The 18,704-nt window shown below is 42.5% G+C and overlaps 3 protein-coding genes across 3 annotated transcripts; 1 reads left to right on the top strand and 2 right to left on the bottom strand.

Moving 5' to 3' along the window:
* Positions 1-720: 720 nt before the first annotated feature.
* Positions 721-3,684, bottom strand: mpeg1.1 (macrophage expressed 1, tandem duplicate 1). Its single transcript, XM_041937209.1, has 2 exons — positions 3,186-3,684; positions 721-2,821 (listed from the first exon to the last, which is right to left on the bottom strand). The coding sequence occupies exons 1-2, from the start codon at positions 3,633-3,635 to the stop codon at positions 1,145-1,147; spliced, it is 2,127 nt and encodes a 708-aa protein (XP_041793143.1). The 5' UTR covers positions 3,636-3,684; the 3' UTR covers positions 721-1,144.
* Positions 3,685-6,433: 2,749 nt separating this feature from the next.
* LOC121606651 (protamine-like protein) lies at positions 6,434-7,291 on the bottom strand. Its single transcript, XM_041937109.1, has one exon. The coding sequence runs from the start codon at positions 7,248-7,250 to the stop codon at positions 6,651-6,653; it is 600 nt and encodes a 199-aa protein (XP_041793043.1). The 5' UTR covers positions 7,251-7,291; the 3' UTR covers positions 6,434-6,650.
* A 2,690-nt stretch (positions 7,292-9,981) lies between these two features.
* tspan36 (tetraspanin 36) lies at positions 9,982-16,885 on the top strand. The gene is made up of 7 exons (XM_041936876.1): positions 9,982-10,212; positions 13,162-13,353; positions 13,477-13,551; positions 13,673-13,768; positions 14,988-15,140; positions 15,293-15,376; positions 16,001-16,885. The coding sequence occupies exons 1-7, from the start codon at positions 10,153-10,155 to the stop codon at positions 16,079-16,081; spliced, it is 741 nt and encodes a 246-aa protein (XP_041792810.1). The 5' UTR covers positions 9,982-10,152; the 3' UTR covers positions 16,082-16,885.
* The last annotated feature ends 1,819 nt before the right edge of the window (positions 16,886-18,704 follow it).

The raw sequence follows: 18,704 nt of genomic DNA, 5'->3' as shown, positions 1-18,704 counted from the left end.
ATGTGTTTGGATTTAGCTCAGTGACTGACTCCATTTGTTAAGCTGAAGACCAACTCACGTAGACATGTGACACGCTTATGTCGAGTGACCACAAACTGAGTTATTTCTAGAGGATTTACGGCATTTTATATGAACAGAGACGTGCTGAGCATAAATACAATATACACATGAAGACATAGATCCATTAAATTGGTTTACACAACTTTAATTAGAGGTTAAGTGCGGTGCAGAAGAGTTTTATGGACATACATACACAAAATGTTATCAATCATCTGTAAAGATATTTCTAAGCAACATGCTTTACAAATGTGCAGTCAAACAAAGCATTTAAGTTCTTCAACTGAATAATAATGTTTATTTTCTATGTGACATTGGCTTTGCCTCATGAGGGCAGTATTGGTTCACTGTGGCCTTTGGAAGTCACTTCTGCTTTTTGTTTTGTGCCAGTGGCTGATTTCAAAGCACATTGCTTGTTCTTAAATGTATCATAGTATGATGTAGTCAAATATTTGTAGCTGCAAAATACAAAGTTTACTTATGCCCACTAGTGGGCTGTGGGTCATTTGGTACTGGGCCGCACAGAAAGAAAAAATAATTTCCCGTACTGACAGTGGAGGTGCCTGACAGTCCCAGTCTGCAGCCAGGTCCTCTTGACATGATTAAAAAGTGGATTTACGTTCATTATTATTGTAATTATTATTATTAAGAGAAAATACCACAGTTTTTAATGCCGATCTTATCATTTTGTTTTGTTTTTATCTGCTACACCTTTAGACTGGGCCGTGAAAATATTGTCAGACATTAAACTGGGCCATGGTACAGAAAAGTTTGGGGACCACTGGCTTAAAGTACACATCATCTGTCTGAAAAAACATCTACCAATAAATGTATTGGTTAACTGTTACAATTACTATTCATAGCAGTTAAAATGTGACAATGTGAATTACTAATTGGTTCAATAGACATTTCAGTTGAATAATTAATCATTCAAAGTGCAACAGATTTAAAGTAGGAGCCCTTAACGCATGAACATTTTCTACTCCTGTAAGGTTCATGACAGTGATTTCTGTGGTGACCATCAGCAAGGAAGTTGAAAACAAAATCCATCAGACCAGATGAACCTCCATCGCTGGGAGCCGAGCCTCTAAGCCTCACTTCCTGTATCTCCCTCTCCTTCTTCACTGTCTGCCTCTTCACGTATTTCCACGTAGCCTCTGGCTCTCATAAACCCAGACAGCCTCCTCCTCCTCTTCACCAGGACTACTGCCACTATGACCACAAGCACCATCATACCAATGACCCCAAAGGCTACCCCTACCTTTTCCCCACTAGACCTCCGATTCAGTTCTGGGTTAAGCTGGTGTACAATGTCCTGGATTTCCTCTGGTTTGGCCAGCTTCCACGCCTTGGTTTGCCCCACTCTGACCCAGCTCTTTTCTCCTTCAGTCATCACCATAACAGTGTTTGTGGACTGCATGCTGATAAGTGAAGGATTAGTGAAAGGAGGCAGGTGGATTGGAAGCAGCTGCCCACCTGTGAACAGTCCTGACTGGACACAGTAAAGAATTTCACAGCCGTCGCTCACTGTAGCGAGATGCTGACTGAACTTGGGAGGGCAGCGACTTTGGGACCCGGCCAGCGGGTTGCTTGACTGACAACTGAAGAGGCCTCCGAATGGTACTGAGTATCTGGTGGCAGTTTCATAGTCCTTACTCACACAGATCACTTGGCCATCTGAGAGGAACTTTACTGGAATGAAGTTTGGGGGGCAGCTTTTGGCATTGGTGAGGGGGTTCAGGAGCGAGGGGCTGTATATGCCTCCAAACAGATACCCTGAGTTGTCTGGGGCCTTTCCGTTTACGGAGCACCAGTAGGTGTTGATACGAGCAGAGCGAACATGGTAGTTGTCCTGACACACCTTGCGATGGCAGTGTGAAAGGCCTAAAAACCCACAATGATATCTTTGGTCGTAGCAATCATATGAAGTGTAACCCTGCTGTCTCACTTCTGATCTCAGCAGAGTGGGGGTGTACGGCGAACGACAGGAGAAGTAACCTGTTTCAGGGTTTTTCTGGGCCAGGGCATCACATAGTGGACCTGCATCTGAGCTGAGTTGAGTGCAATCTTGATAGACACCACCAAAACTGAGGTTTGTAGCAGGGCCTTCACAAGATGCATCATCAAGGTTGGCTTGGAAGTTAAAGTTCTTGGAGTTAACGTCGACACATCCAGGCCGCGTATTGATCTTGTAGTATCGCTCTATGGCCTGACTCACTGCAAGAGCCACTTTGCCAACTGTTGGCTGTGGCAGATCAGGGAAGGTATTGGTGTTTATGAAGTAGTGTAGGGGAAATCCAGACCGATCAATAGCAACCAGGTTGTTCCTGGTACTTTCCTGCCACTTCTGCAGAGTGATGCCAGGATAGAAAGCTGTGCCACCGTGGCTTTGAATCAGGGAGTACTGGATATTGGACTGATATGTTTGAAGCGATGAGCTCTGCTGCGTACTTTGACTGCTTATGTCAAACTTGAGTTTGTCAAAAAAGTTTAAGCCTGCCTGTGTCGTGATGGTGGAACTTTGCGACACGCTGTCCGTCACATATGTAGAACGGAGGTAGTCTTCCTGCACCAAAGTAGCCCCGGCATCGACACTCGTGATAACATGGGTCCCATAATCCAAGACCATCTTCTCTGAGAGATATTCTGCATTCCTTGTTTGGTTGTTTTCGATGGCGTCGGCTATCTCTTTGGCTTGTTGAGCAAAGCGTGCGTCCAGAGTGAAGTCTGGATAAGCCTTAACTGTGTAGATGAAGTTACGAACCTTTGAGAAAAAAGGTTAAATATCATGTTAGTTTGTTTCTTTAACATCTGCCATACTTATTTCTACTTATTAATGTTCTATTCCCTTTCTTTACTTGTTTTTTAAAGCGACATCGTTCACACCAGGAACTACAGATAAGAAATGGCTTTCTGGCTCTACTTCAAAATGTTTAATGTGCACTGCGTCTGTTAAATATATAAAGGAACTAAACATTTTTATCAACCAATTTTAGTAGTAATCCAGGCTAGAGTAGTACTTGTTTTATACATGCACAAAATATTTCACAGATCCAAAATTGCTACCACAGCTACTGTATATGTGCTTTTTATTTGATTCATCCAAACTATTGAAAATAACAACTTACTTGCACTCTGGTTGTAGTTGAAGAGTCTTTGACCTGGTGGGTTTTCATCCTCTGGTTCTCTGTCGAATATTTGCCATTCAGGACCGAGAAGAAGGAGCCGTCTGCGTTTATAGTCTGAGACGTAGAGCTTTTCTGCTCCAGCCACGAGCTGATTATCTCTGAGTTTGTCTCCACGCCCGTCTCCTTGTGCGGGATGGCAAACACCTCATCCGGGATGAGGTAAAGCCCATCCTCAGTGGTCTGGCACTGAAAGTAGCTGAGGTTCATGACTCGACCCACGTCCAAGTTCCGGAGATTGTCCCAGCCTCCACCTGGCAGCACCTCCAGTGCTGTGATGGAGAGGTTGGTGGAGGCACGACATTGTCTGAGCCAGTTGGTGGGGCGGCTGACAGGGACTGAAGAGCAGACATGAAGGAGAAAGAGAGCCAGGAGATTCACTGCTGCCTTCATGGTGCCTGTGTCAGAAAGGGCTAGGATGACCGAATATGAGGCTCAAGCTAAGTTCCTCCTTTCCTCCTCCTCTTATGCACAATATCATATGACAAACAGGAACACCTTGTTTAAGAACTGGCTGGGGAAGATGTGGTTTTGCTTTCATTTGCAAATCTGCATCTGCCTAAAACAGACCACTGCAAAGGGTTACTTATTACTTATTACTTACTTATTACTTATTAACAGAAAAGATAAATACACCTCCTTATTCAGAAAACCTGAAACAGGAAAGGTTTCGTATGAGCCTTAAACCAGTGTTCAATTACATGATTTATGGTATCTAATCTTTCAAATGAGTACAGTGTGGATTGTGTAGTGTGTTAAAAGATGCAGAACTCACAAGAACCTGCCTACACCTGTACAGTTGTAAGTACATGTACCCATCATGCAGTCTGACAAACACCTTAGCCATGATTTGTCAGGAATAGAATCACAATAGTCAGGAGTTGTTTTTTTTTGCCTGTCAACCACAACATGTTTTAGTTCTACTTCACTTTGTCTCTATGTCATTGTTCCCCCACCCAACAAGAAAACAGCCAGAGTTTCAAAGCAAAATGAGTGACAAAACACAAAGTAAGCTGAAATGTGCCCAGGAGAATGACTGAGAAAAAGGGAAAAACGAAACTGAACTTTAAAATGAAACCAAGCAGACCAAAATCTTAAAGGTGCACTGCTTCGGTTGATAATTATCTGCTTCACATAGCCTTTATAGGTTTGAGGAAAAGGTAAAACGGTTGCTTCCTCTTGGCAAAGGGAACAGAAAGCATATATGAAAATAAGATATAGTAAGAGGAAGTACTGCTGTGTTTTCACATGTTTGTAAACTGTCACATGAGTGTATGTCACTGGGAATCTCCGGAGAATTTCTGGCTGAGTCACCCCCCGCGTCTGCAACACTCCACCTATGAAAAACAAGTTAAGACTTACATGACCACAGATGATAAGGTCAAAAATACAGAAGTACCCCGATACATTTAACCTTATCTACAGGCTATTGTTCCAGATTTTCAACGCTGGATCATAAAGGGGAAGAAGTGACTGAATTAATGGTCTCAAAATATTAATTGAAAAAACTGTAAAATGCCAGTACAAGAATAACAAATGTGAGATACTTGCACTCTTGATTTACATGTTCTATTAGTTAATTAGCCTTTTTACATATTACTTTATTATGTCACTGCTTTATTTTTGTGTGTAATGAATTGATAAATTACATCTTTGCGAGCTCACAGAAATATTTGTCATTTCTATTAACTATCTTCAAAACACTGTTTTCAATTTTCGCTCCATCTCCACATAAAATATCTCATTAGAAATTAGAAGTTCCGATGCTGAGTTCAATTTGGGCTGCATACAAGAACATCTTACAGCGCAGCTTCCAGATTCTACTGCAGTTTAAACTGACCGGAGGAGAAATCCAACAGACCGTTGCAAAATCCAGCGAATTAACTGGTACAGAGTCCTGCCGCTAGATGGCAACACGCAACCACACAGCTGAAGAACTCCACAGCTTAGTGAGTCATCACATATTGAACAAGTTGCTTTCACTTCAGGGGTTTGAGACCTCACTTCTTCACTATCTCGTCCGCTGCCTAAATTCCATCATATTCTCGGATGAGGATGGCATTCCTGTACTCATCAGCCCGGCATAACGATCGCCTCCCCCGCACTGAGCCCCCACCGTGTGTTTTGTCTGCAGGAGATAAGAGGAACACCAACGAACACAGCTTGACACGCCCGTCCAGTCTCACTGTTCGATCAGCTGCGCTTTGCACACAGCTGCAGTTTAATGACCGGCCTGTTTCCTTCCAGTATTCTTCCCATATCAGTGCAAACAACAACAACTTTACATACTGCACTACAGGATTTCAAATCCAGGTTTATTTTCAATAAACTCTTCGCACCTCCCTGCTCGCGGCAAAGCTTGTAATGTACTGCGGGCAAATGTGTGACAGATCGACACTTTAAGGGCACCGTAAACACGTTTTATTCACCCTAATTTGTGACCACCATAGCTGTTTGTTTCCGCCGCTTCACTGCAAACTTTTTAGTCTTAAAATGTGCGTGAATAAACAGTTCTGGAAGGACTGGTTCCCGTGCGTAACGGTGCGTAAAGGCGCTACTAGAAAACGTTCCGCGCGCGCTCGAGCGTTCTCCAGCGTCAGTGTGAATCCAGCAAATCAAGACTGGGTCCGAAATCGCCCACTTGTTCATTTACTGCTGCCCATATAATAGACACTCGATAGTCCACTCAGTCGTGAGCAGCACGTTCAGATTACACACGCTAACTAGCCATTATGCGCCATAACTGTCAGATGCGCAGACGCACATCTAATCTTTCAAATGAATACAGTGTGGTTTGTGGTAGTGTGTTAAAATCAACTCTGTGTTGAGAGTAATATGCAGAGGTCTCAAGAACCTGCCTACACCTGTACAGTTGTAAGTACATGCACCCATCATGCAGTCTGACAAACACCTTAGCCATGATTTGTCATGATCATTATGCACCATAACTGGCAGCTGCGCAGACGCACAACAACAACAAGATTTCTGAATGCACAGTAGATTTTTTTAAAAATAGAATTGCATATCAACTTCCTCCGTTAAATGTTATGTACAGCAGGCTGTGTTCTTACACAGAGAGTTCTTGCATAAGCAGATGATATTTAAAATGCTATGGGGGCCATTTCCAGTGTGTCAAAGTTATGTTGTTGTGTAAAAATTAGATAATAAAAAAACACGATACGCTGTACAAATTGAAATAGGTTTATTATTTCTAGCAATTCAAGTGTTCACAGACCACGCAGGTAGTGGCAGGGAAGGGGTGTAAAAACAGCAGGTTCAGTGTTTTCTTTGATAGAAAAACTGTAAAATAGCTAAAGCAAACTCAAGTTCAAGAAGTTTAGTCCACACATAAGTTCAACGCCACCAGAGAGGCGTTTGGTCAGCATTCTGCGTCCATCATGAGAGTTTTCACTTCTTAGCAGCACCTCTGGTCCTGGTAGACTTAGTGACCCCGCGTTTGACCTTCTTAGGACTCTTGGGCTGTCTGGGCTTCTTGGCCGCAGCGGGCTTCTTGGCAGCAGCGGGCTTCTTGGCCGCAGCAGGCTTCTTGGCTTTCTTAGGACTCTTTGCCTTCCTCTTTTTCTTAGGTGACTTCTTGGCTGCTGGAGTGGCACCTCCAGCTGCTTTCTTGGCGGTGGCCCTCTTCACCTTTTTCGCCTTTGGCTTCTTCTTCTTCACCACCTTCTTCTTTCGAGGTGTGGGGGGCTTCTTGTTCACCTTAAAGGAGCCCGAGGCCCCGGTGCCCTTGACTTGGATCAGTGACTTGTTGGCCACCAAGCGCCTGATGGCGATGACGATTCGGGCTCTGTTCTTCAGCACGTCGTACCCTCCGGCCTTCAGAGCCTTCTTGAGGGCTGCCAGGGACACGCCGCCGCGCTCTGTGGATGCGGACACGGCCTTCAGTATCAGGTCTGACACGGCGGGGCTCGTCTTCTTCCTCTCTTTGGCTCTCTTTTTGGGAGATTTGGCCGGAGTCGCCAAGGGCAAAGCAGTCGCAGGGGAGGACATTGTACTGGCCTTTCTGTTCTTGTGAGTGAGGGTAAGTCTGAGTGTTATCTCTGCGGGCCCTCTTGCCAGCTTTTGCTTTTTTTAAAGCCATGGTGAGAACCGTGTAGAGTGAGCCTCGCCACCACCGCGCGCTCGTCTCTCCCACTCAAACTTGACGAACTTTGTGCTTTCTACATCTGGATTATTCCGTAAAATCCGTGCGTAAAGTGTAAGAACTCCAGATTCAAAGTATATCGTAAGAATCAGTGTGATCTTAACTCTCTATATCGATATTTTTATTAAGGGATTTAATAACAGGTATTAAAGTTTGTTGTGCGTAATTACACAGCTGATAGTTGTAAAGTGTAATTTCAGACGCGTATTTTGAACATTTTAACAAAGTAGCACTTCCAAAACAATCAACTACAGACTTTAATAATTAAATAAGATTAAATAGCAATGAGGCTAAAGTATTGGCTCTAAAACTTAGTTTCATTTCAGCCGTTTTTGCTAATTAAATTCATTTGAAGATGACCAAAGAAACACAGTTGCCTTGCAGACCCACTGTAGTGTGACCTGAACTGACAATCCTGGAGCGCAGAAGCAGGATAGTTTTAATGAGAAGTATGAGGTGTAAAAAGTTAAACACGAGAAAATGTTACTTTTATGTCATCATATGTCATATATCTTAGTGAAATTATTTCTGTAGGTCATGCCGTATCCTCTGTGCGGCGGGAGATGGACCTCAGCCAGAAAAAGTTATCAGCCTGTGAGGAGGGGCGGCCAGAGAAACGAATTTATGAGTAATTTCCCGGGTATTTTTGAGCTGTTTTGCTCTGAATAAAATGACCAGTGATGGATTTAGTCACGTTATTATGCATGTATGCATTTTTAAAACGGGTTTAGTTGTTATTAAAGTGCAGGTATATGGCTTGACAACTGGATATAGTGCTATAAAAAACGTTTAAAAAAACTCCATTATGTGCTTTTAACGCACTGTGTCTTTAGCATATAAACAGATTTATTATGAAAATTACAGTATTTACTGAGATCATTTGCAACTATTTTGTGTTGTTTCACGTGGTTGTGAATCAGTAGTTTTGTTATGACCAAATTACAGGTATATTCACACATATGGTTCAATAGTTTGACTTATTGATTAAAAATCTATCTTTTGTGATTCTCACATTATTATTATTATCATCATCATTATCATCATCATCATCATTATTATTACAGATGCAGGCTGTTTTCTGCTGTGTTTACAAACATTACTGACAAGAGCAAGTCTTTATAAACAGCAGAAAACATTAGTACCTTAAAGTTCACAGATTGTTCCTTTAAAGCACTTCAACTGCACCTCTGTGACTTTGAGCTGCAAAAGGAAACTTTAAATCTTTAAACGTGACCCAGCATGTGGGTTCCTCTTTGGCATTACCAGCTTTAAACTGGAGATGGGCAGTGGACACATGGATTGCGAAATTAAATGATCTCTGGCTCTCTTTCGCACTTTCTTTCCCCTTCTGTGTTTATACATGAGATACAGTGAGTGTGTTTGTGTGTGAGAGAGGGATGATTGCCAAATGTAGTGCTGCCTTCTGTCCTGCACTGATAGCGCCTCCTCCTGTTACACACACGTACAAGCGCGCGCGCGCACACACACACACACACACAGACAGCGAGAGAGAGAGAGATATACAACGGAGTGAGTGAAAATGGGTTCATTAAAAATGCAGTTGGCCTCTATATATTTTAAAGTGTTTTGAGTGTTTGGCACCCATTCAAACTATCTGCAGTCTCTTCTCTGTAGATGAGGAGTGTGGAAACTTTCAAGTCCACCCTGACACAGGGCTGGAGAGGACAACAGAGAATGAAGCGGACATACATCGGATCGGATAAAGATGTAAGAATCTCCACAGGGAGACAGACCCTCACAGACACACACCCTTTCACTGTCTTTAACACTACAGTGGACACAGTTTAGATCTGAGCTTGTTTACTGGTATGTTGCCCCCATAATCAAACCAAAGCTTTAACTTCCTTGAGCAAAGAGTAATTGGTTTATGGTGCTCTAGTCTACATCTGCACATGTGATGTAATGCAAGTGACTCCTTTTGCTGAATGGAAATGTGTCAGTGGATTAAATCACCAGCATTCAGCCACTGTGGCTCACTACTGAAGTGGCTTTAATAAAACCACTGTGTTGGAGAGCTAAATTCCCACAGAAGTCCGCTTTTTTTGTGTGTCAGATTATAATCAGTTGTTTGTTTTTAAGTGAGGAGCAGAGGAGGGGATTATCACTGTCATCCAATCAATTACCCTTTCTATGGCCTCGTCATTGCTCCATCGTGTAGTGGATACATGCGCAGATACTGGAGGTTTGTGGGGTGGTTTTTGCTGTGTCATGACTTACTAAAGAACTGTAAAAAATATATATTAATTATTAAAAATGCACTAACTAACCAAATAACTAATAAGTAATCAAAAATATCAAATGAAAGTGCATCCTAATGCATATTAAAACAATATGAAAGTGTGATCATTGCTCAGTATTAAACGTGTTCACCTAAACAAGAGTTCAAACCATAATAAAAGGTCTCCAGTACTGAACAGCAGCCTCAGCGTTATCTCCACCATTAAAGTCTGTGTGTCATCCTTAACGTTTTCCGCCCCTTCTCCGAGGGAGTGGTGCGTAACGTGACGCCTCCTCCCAGCGCCGGGGGGCCAGAGGAGCTGCAGGGCAGCACAGACCTGTTTTCCATCTCTCTCCTCCCAGAAGCATGTGACCATGTGATCAGAGTCACCGCAGCCTGACGGACGGATTGAGAGAACTTGTGACCGGAGCAGCAAGAACAGCTCGGCGCCGTGCGAGATAAAAACCGGACAGCAGCTTTACAGGCCTCCCTCAGCTCCGTCCGACACCATGGACTGCGGAATATTCACCTCCAAGACCATCCTCCTCTTCCTCAGCTTGGTGTTTTGGGTAAGTGGCGGTGTTTTTCTCCACCTGCAGAGATTTCAGCTCATACTGGTGGCGGCTCTCCAGGACGGAGTGAACAGTATCGTCGCTGCGTGTTAATGTTTTGTGCGCTGCGTTGTGTTTAAGTCAGAGTTGCGACTTGATAAACATCTTGGTTACCTGGCCTAGTTTTCCAGCCTGCACGGTCGCCATCACTTCCTCGCATCTTTTGTCCCATAAAACAGGGCAAATCTGCGCATTTCATTAGTTAAGAAATCCATTCCAGGAAGGCGGTGAGTAATATTTCCCAATCATGTGAGTTCAGTGGAGCCGAGTTCAGTGGAAGGCTGATTCATCTGATTTTACTGTAACATTTGGTCTGAAGCCAGTTTTAACTTCGACTCATTTGACGAGAGTTCATATCAGGCGACCAGTTACCAGCTCTCTGTCTCCCACACAGGAAAATGGGTTATGAAGGGTCAGAGTAAACGTTTCTGCGTGTCTGTGACTGATCACTCTGTAATATGATTACTGTCTGAGAGAGAGAGCTGGCCTATGTGTGTGTGTGTGTGTATACGTACTTGCAAGAGAACACACACATTTACTTCCTTATTCTATATTCCCACTCTAATGCTCTGCCTGGGTGTTTGTCTCGCACAAGTTGTCCTCATCTTTAAACACGAGTTTCATCTCTAGGATTTTAAGTGTGTGTTGTTTTTCCTCACCAGTTAGGCCTTACACACAACAACACATCCCTGCCATACGGCAAAAAGCTGCCACATACATCACAGGTTTTTAGTTGCGAAGTGGTTCAAATGCAACTACATCTCTAAAAGTCGCTCACTTCTGGATTAGTCAGCAGCTGCAGTCTGTCGAGCTAAACCAGACAAGTATTAGGATATAAAAGTTAGCATCCCTGTTTGGTTTTTCCTCTGGTTCACCAGTCCAAGAGTCTGAAATAGCAGTTAGATTCTGTTAGACACAGCAGGGATGTCGTGTTTTTGTGTCATTGTTTGAATTTCCCGACACAGCCTCTTAAGGACATGGATGAACTGTAAAGGTTTACACTATGAGAATGTGCACATTTTGAACCTGATTAACTGTAACTTGGGTGTAGAAGAGATGTTTTTTTTAGGAAAAAAATGCACATGAACATTTGTAAAAACCCACAAACGGTCACTGAAAGTCTTTTTAAGTTGCCGAACCAGATATTTTGCAGGGAACTGAGTGAAAATGTGCTTGAAATGATCCACTTGATCACAATTTTTCCATTTGATGTAATTGGTGCTGCGATAAAACATGGTGTTCTCTTTTTTTCCTAAGCAAATGAGGTGATTTAAGTGGAAAATCAAAAGTTTAAAAGGTGGTGGTGTGGTCTAAGACACAGTGCTAGTACGTTTCTCGTGCAGGGGCCCACTGAAATCGGCCCCACAGATCCAGAAGCATCGCCGTCTCACATTCCAGAGAGGTGGCACCGTGCATGGGCTCTATATGCTGTGTAAGCCTCTTTGTGCTGCTTCTTAGGCACAAGATCAGAGTTTCTGGGAAGATTAGGGGTGAGAGATGGGGGCAAGACAGGGGGGGGGACTACCCCACAGGAATCCCGTGACTGTGGACTGATTAAGAGAAATGAGTCATGAGGCTAAAGTGCAGCATGAATGTTTGTTCGCGCATGAACGAAAGCCAGCACACAATCTGTAAATCGCCTCGTTACAGGGGAAGTAAAACTGACAATGACACCAGAAGTAGGGGATTTTTTTTTTTTTTTAAGCAGGTAGTGCCACAAAAATTCCATCTATAATGGAAAGGCACATTTAGCTGATCGCATATTCTCATATACAGGCAGTGTTTACACAACAGCCATATTAGAGTAGAAAGTAACATGCAGTTTAGCTTCTGAAGCATTACTGGAGCTTTCAGCACTCAGCAGTTGTTTGCTTGTCTCTCTTCCACCCCGACACTATTGATCTTCTTTTATCACACAGTGGAATTTAAAGCCACTCTGGCACAGTGAGTTTCGCAGGGCAAAGGTTTCTCAGGAGTGTTGATGATGAGATCAATACTTTAGAGTCATCGTTTTCATAACTGTTTCCTCTCTTCTTGAAGGTTCTGTAGGTTTGACCCTGTAGGGTTTTTTTTGGGGGGGGGGGGGGGGGGGTTGTGACCAGATCACAGTCACAACACTGTACCGCATACACACGCAATTGGCCCGTATACATGCAGTCTTATGATCGGGGAGCTCACTGCTGAAGCATGACTCGTTGAAAAGTCGTGATGATGGTGTGACTCGATGCCTAATCCACATCTGACAGACCGTAGGTGACCTTCCCAGCCTGTGTTCATCACGTGAGATCACAGCAGATAGTCAAAGGAGAGAATTCTCTTTGTGCTTTATCTAACAGGGCTTTAGCACGCTCTACCATGTTCTCTTTGTATTTGATGCTATTTAGGTCATGTGTTCTCACCTCTCGTGTCTTTTTTAGCTGCAGTATGTCATGCAGACAGAACAAAACCGCTGAAAAATAGCTCTTTCCTCTTTTTGTCATGTTTGTGTCTGCAGTCTGAGAATGCAGAGGCTTTAAAAGCTCAATGATCCTTTACTTAATGATTGTTGACTCTTTTGGCACAGACCTAAAACAACCAGAGCAGAAATCGTCCAGATTAGGAGAGTGTGCCTTAATTTGGCTCTCAGCTGTCTACCTAGTGCAGAATGATCTGTAATTAAAAAACATACGCTGATACAAATGTATACAGTTCAGTAGTGTCCATTTCACTGGATCATCATTTTGTGTTTATTCCCAGATTATTAGCTATATAAACCATACAGAAACAATGGGAATTTAATGGTAATCTAATTAGAATTTCTTTGATATATTTTAATACTGAATCTATTTTACCATAAACCGTATTGCAAACCTGTTAGTTGTGAGTTACCGTTCTGACGTGCGACATGTTGATGTCTTCTCCCTGCAGGCTGCAGGAGCGGCGTTGGCCTACGTCGGCACCTACGTGATCAAGAGCTATGACAACTTTGAGAGCTTCATTCAGGACAAGTACACGCTGGTCCCGGCCGCCATCATCATCGGCGTCAGCGTGGTGATGTTCATTTTCGGACTGGTGGGATGCTGCGCCACCATCCAGGAGTCCAAAGTCGGCCTTAGCTTTGTAAGTGTGTGTAGAGGGAGCATTTTCAGTCACATCATTACTGATCAACTTTTATGTTTCGTTATTGTTTTCACTTAGATTTTGTTTGTCCTCTCGTTCATTCTCATTTTCTTTCCTCTGCAGTTCTTTCTGATCATCCTGGCGATCTTTGCGGCTGAAGTGGCTGCTTTGGTATTTAGCTTCATCTACCAGAACAAGGTGAGTCACAGATACATGTTGTCTGTCACACAATGTTTGCTGCTGACGGTAAACTGTATTAGATATTAAGCCATATTCATACAGTCAACATTGTTTTTTTTGTTTCTTTCCGTCATTCCAGATCAGCGGAGACCTGGAAGGCTCCATGAATGGCGTCTTTTCAAAATACAATGGAGACAACAGTGAGACCAAAGCTGTGGACTACCTGCAGACAAACGTTGGTGTTGCATTCCACTGCATATAAATAACTCTGTCTTCTCACTTGCACTTTCAATCTCTTCCGCATCTTCTGCTTTGGCCTCACCCTTACCCGCTCGGCCGCTTTCAGTTCCCTCACTTGTACCTTCTCTTTACTCCACACTCTCTCTTTCTTCTCTTGCCTTTTAAAGACGAAAAAAAGAAACCATCTTAAAACAACAACAGCTAAAAGCACAGTCTACTTTCTGTTTTGTTGGCAGTTATTCCAGTGGATAACTGGTCAGATGTAGACATTATATGATACTGAGTAGAGCTGATAGAAGTCACATTATTGTGATTTTATATCGATTTATGCTCTTTTTTGAGTCTCAACCTGTTTCTATAACAAATAATTTTCTTTTTCAAAATGTTCTTGTGTGTTAATGCAGTAGCAAAAGTACATCAACCTGAAAAGAGTTTGGCTTGTTGGTTTGGTTTGTTGACATGCTTTATATCAATGTCCTGGTACTGTGTATGGTCAAATACAACATGTCATGGTACATGGCTCATGCTGGCCTGCCCTAATGTTGAGGTATTTGTTGCACAGCTAAAATGTCTTCAACAATGAGGACATAAAAAACCTCCTGCATCATTCTCCACCTACATGCTGTTGATGCTCCAAATTCACACCTCTGTGTCTGCCAAAAGTCATTCAGGAAATTGCTCATTTAAGAACAAGACAAAGAAGGTGGATTGAAAGCATGCAAGTCGAAAAATAAGCATCCCCAAATAACCTCAGTGCTGTAACTCACTCACTATTATACTTTGATGATATGGTGTCATATTCAGGTTTTGTATAAAGTCTTGAAAATTTGGAAAATGCTTAATTTTAAGGGTTAGAAAAAGTTTTAATATATTACATTAAATGATCCTGTCTTCATATTTGTTAGTTGTCTCCTGCCCTCAAAATCAGCAAACATTAAAAAAATCATGATCCAAACATACAATCAAAGTTAATTTGAGCAGCTGGTAGATTAAAGGAAGTGACAGAGTACAGCACATTGATTGCTGTGGGTGTAAAGGATTTTTGAGAGGATGGAAACTTTTGGTTTAGGTACCTTGAAAGTGCTTGAAAAGTGCTTGAATTTTACTCGTTAAAAGCTGTATGAGCCCAGCATGGTGTCACTCGTCACTCATATGTATTTTTGGACTCCTCTTGGCTTCTGTATTAACTTCTGTCTGTTCTCTGTCTTGTACAGCTAAACTGCTGTGGTGTCCGCAATTACTCCAGCTGGTCCAACACTACCTGGTTTACCAGCCACAACAACACGGTGCCTCTGTCCTGCTGTAAAAACTCCACCGCCACACAGTGCACTGGCAGACTGGATCAACCGGACCTGCTTAACCAAGAGGTAAATCATACACTGAATGAAGTAAAGTGAATTAAATCTGCGAAATGTAATTATCTCCCACCTCTGAGGCAATAAAGCAAGAGCAGAAATTTCCCATGTGTGTGCGTGCAGTATGTGCACTGACTGTGTATGTATGTGTGCATGTCTTTTAGGGTTGTGAGCCCAAGCTGAACAGCCTCCTGCAGGGTGTGTTGAGTTACGCCATGCTGGTCATTCTGGGCTTCGCCATCATCAAGGTAAGAATGGTCACATACAGTTTAGCCTTTGTATGTAAATCCCTCTCTCTATTAGCACAGTGCAGTGAGCCACACATCAGTCAATGCAACAGATGGTGGATCTTTTTGGAGAGATTGTATCCTACATATTATACTCCTTTCTATGCCATGTTGTACATCCCAACTGCATGGATTTCCTCACCAAGCACTACTTGTGTGATATGTCTTGTCAGGAGTGGAAAACCAAGTTGTAAGATAAGATATGACTTTATCAATCCCCAGCCAGCGAAATTTGGGTGTTACAGGCAGCAGACTGTAGGTATTAATGTTCTGTACTGTACTCAAATAGAACCTTTCTTGTCTTGAGCTCTACTCATGTGAAAGTATGATAGGTCTGTTCAGGGCTATACTTGATACTGATTGAGTTCTGCTTTTCAAAGCGAGCTTCCTCAGAAAGCTGAAGGATAAAAATTTCAGACTGGAATGACTTCCTGATTGTTCGGCAGGACACGTCTTGCAAGATGCAAGAATAACCCATTCATTGACAGCGGTGAAATTACTTGAGTTTGTCCCATGAACACGTGAAGCTCCAGAAGATTAATTTTAAGAGCTCGCGTCTGATTGCCTTCATCTTTCCTGTTGCAGTTCTTTGGGATGCTGAGCGTATGTGTCATCACCTGTAAAAGCGGAAACCGGAGGAGTGGGTACCAGCCTCTCTATGCCTGAGCCACTTCCTGCATCCACCCACCACCTCCTCATTTTGCTTGACTAGGTTTGCCGACCACGTCACTCAACAGTGCACAGCAGCGTCCGGGCCAATCACTGCACAGACCTTAAGCTTTATTTAGATAATGACATATGATGTATACACATGTGGCAAACCTTGTCTCAGTCTGAAGGCGGTCATTCAGAGCGTGCCTCCATAGATGAAATCAGCACAAATGTTCATCTTACTTCTTTAATCATTTTGCTGAATGTGGACATTGCTTTCACTTTTGGCTTGTTGACGAAATTCCATTTGGTTGCCCAAGGTTTCTGTACTTTCTCAGCCCAACTATGGCCTTCCTTTGGGAAAACACACATGTGACAATAGCACAAAATACCATTTTGAAAGTGATTGATAGAAAATGTTGATCCCTGTTGGATTCTATTTGCTCAAAGTCTTACTCTCGAAAGCATCCTTTAGTTTCTAATGCTGACTGTCAACCTGGTGCAGCGGCCGTCACATCGCAGGAGAGAAAAGCTGACAGAGAAGAACACTGTGTTGGTGAAATCTTGCCGAGTTTTCTCACTCTGCTGCATCATGTAGAAACTCTTTTAAAGAGCATTATTCTTTGCAATGTACCATAATGAAGGACTTCGAGCTATATTTTAAGCTTTTTGTGATTGTGAACACAAGGGTAGCAGTTTAATGCCTTGTTGAGATATATATATATACATATATAAAATGTGATGGTCAGTTAACTACATAGTTTGACTTTGGTTGTGTTTGTTATGTTTCTAAATTAAACAGATGAATATTTCCCAGTACTCTCGAGTTTGGTGCCATTACGTCACCTGATTGTATTGTCCTCTGTGTTTTTTGTGTCTTTCAAATTTTTTTAATGTTACGAAAACGGTTATTTTCCTGCAGTCCAGTGTTGCAGATGTACATTCAGAGCATGACATTAAACGTGACACATGCTGGTTATCTCTCTCTCTCTCTCACCTCATGACTCTGCTGATAAAGAAGCCTTTAGTGCCATACATACAGAAAATAGCAGTGTTCATCTTACATAAACCTTGTTAAACGATAAATAAATAGAGACTCACTGTTGTCACCATGGAGCACAGATGAAGGGATTGTTGAGGTGTTAGATAATTTCAACCTTTAGTTTCATTAAAATCCTTTGAACTCTTTCATCAATGATAAATTCAAACCAGCTGTGCACCAAACACATTTTCTTGTAATACACAGAAACCATCAGCATCAACTGCAACACTCGATGTTTGTCACTGTTGGATGTTCAGGTGCAGCAACAAACATCATCCTGCAGGTGGTGCTAGAGAACATGTTCTGCATTTTAAAGTCTAAACCAGCAGTTGAGGTAGTGAAGGAGCTCAAAAGCACGAGTGTGTACTCTCTGTGGGGGCAGTAGAAGATATAAGAGTTCATATGTTGTCATTCAGTTGTTAGAGTTAGAGTTAAGGACAATTTGCATGAATTTAGTTTAGAAACAATGGTTTAAGTATGATTATAAGATGTTTTAGTGCTTAAAGTGACACTCAGTGATCCTTTTGTCATCAATTATTCATCCTCTTCATATTGACTAAACTTTGATGCCACTTGGTACTTTTGAGTTTCAATGAACTGCTCTTCTCTGTGTGTGTTCGTGCTGCTGTGTTACTGACATGCGCTGATGTAAATGACCCCCGCTGCCCTGTCTCATTCTGTGGCCCTCTCATATCTCTTGACTGCATATCTTATTCAGGGCATATCCTCACTGCTCCAGGCTGTGTTGACATTTAGACAGGATGGTCCTTTTCACAGAGAGCTGTTGGCGCACGCATGGCTAGATAACCTTGTCGGCTCTGAGACCCCTTTTCTTCTCTCCTTCCTCAAACTGTCTGTTCCTCCTGTCTCTCATTCGCTCTCCTGTCTATTTATCTCTGTTTCTCAGCTCACCTTTTCTCTCTTGTCATGCGTCTTTCTCTACCTGTTTGTGTTCTGCATTTGAGGTGTATTTGCATCTCTATCTCTTACCAAGACCACCCATCTGTTTTCTGTTCTGTGCCCTTGTTTTTCTCAACTTCCCCCCGCTCTGTAGTATCTCAAGTGTTAACCCTTAATATCAGGTGGTGCAGCAGGCTAGATAGTGCTCTTTCTCAGTAATGCTCTATGTACTGTGAATAATGCAAATTAATCTGAACAGAGCAGCTGTCTTTGAGTGTAGATTATCAGTACATTATGCAAGAACACAAACCAAGATATTTATAGGTTTTCTGTTCTGAAACATTGGCAGGTTGCTTGATACAGGCCAGTGAGGCGAAGGCTTATTTGGGTTTTTTCTCTTGGTTTGTTATGTGACTGGAAAGCTATAAACAAGATTTTCTTAAAAAAAGATACAGGAAAATAAGACAAGCTTGTCCAAAAAAGCTCATCCACCTTACTGACCTCTTGATTAAATGGTTATTCCAGAAAGTCCTCCATAAATTTGAGGTACTAACAAGTTGCTGGAGTGAGCCGTGCTCCCGGATCACCATCTGGAGCCTATATTTCCCATAATGCAACAGGATAATTTTTAATCAGCCCCTCACTTCCATCCCCAGATGCCCACTTCATTCATACTCCACTCCTCCAGTTTGCAAA

The sequence above is a fragment of the Chelmon rostratus genome, chromosome 5, assembly GCF_017976325.1.
Source record: "Chelmon rostratus isolate fCheRos1 chromosome 5, fCheRos1.pri, whole genome shotgun sequence".
Taxonomy (NCBI): Eukaryota; Metazoa; Chordata; class Actinopteri; order Chaetodontiformes; family Chaetodontidae; genus Chelmon; species Chelmon rostratus.
This window is presented reverse-complemented; position numbering and strand designations above follow the sequence as displayed.

Excerpts from the sequence above, each read along its gene's own strand:
- mpeg1.1 (XM_041937209.1), bottom strand. The coding sequence starts at position 3,635 with ATGAAGGCAGCAGTGAATCTCCTGGCTCTCTTTCTCCTTCATGTCTGC. Across the intron at positions 2,822-3,185 it reads CAACTACAACCAGAGTGCAA|GTTCGTAACTTCATCTACAC; the intron begins GTAAGTTGTTAT and ends TTTTTCTCAAAG.
- tspan36 (XM_041936876.1), top strand. The coding sequence starts at position 10,153 with ATGGACTGCGGAATATTCACCTCCAAGACCATCCTCCTCTTCCTCAGC. Across the intron at positions 10,213-13,161 it reads TCCTCAGCTTGGTGTTTTGG|GCTGCAGGAGCGGCGTTGGC; the intron begins GTAAGTGGCGGT and ends TTCTCCCTGCAG. Across the intron at positions 13,552-13,672 it reads GCTTCATCTACCAGAACAAG|ATCAGCGGAGACCTGGAAGG; the intron begins GTGAGTCACAGA and ends CCGTCATTCCAG.
- LOC121606651 (XM_041937109.1), bottom strand. The coding sequence starts at position 7,250 with ATGTCCTCCCCTGCGACTGCTTTGCCCTTGGCGACTCCGGCCAAATCT.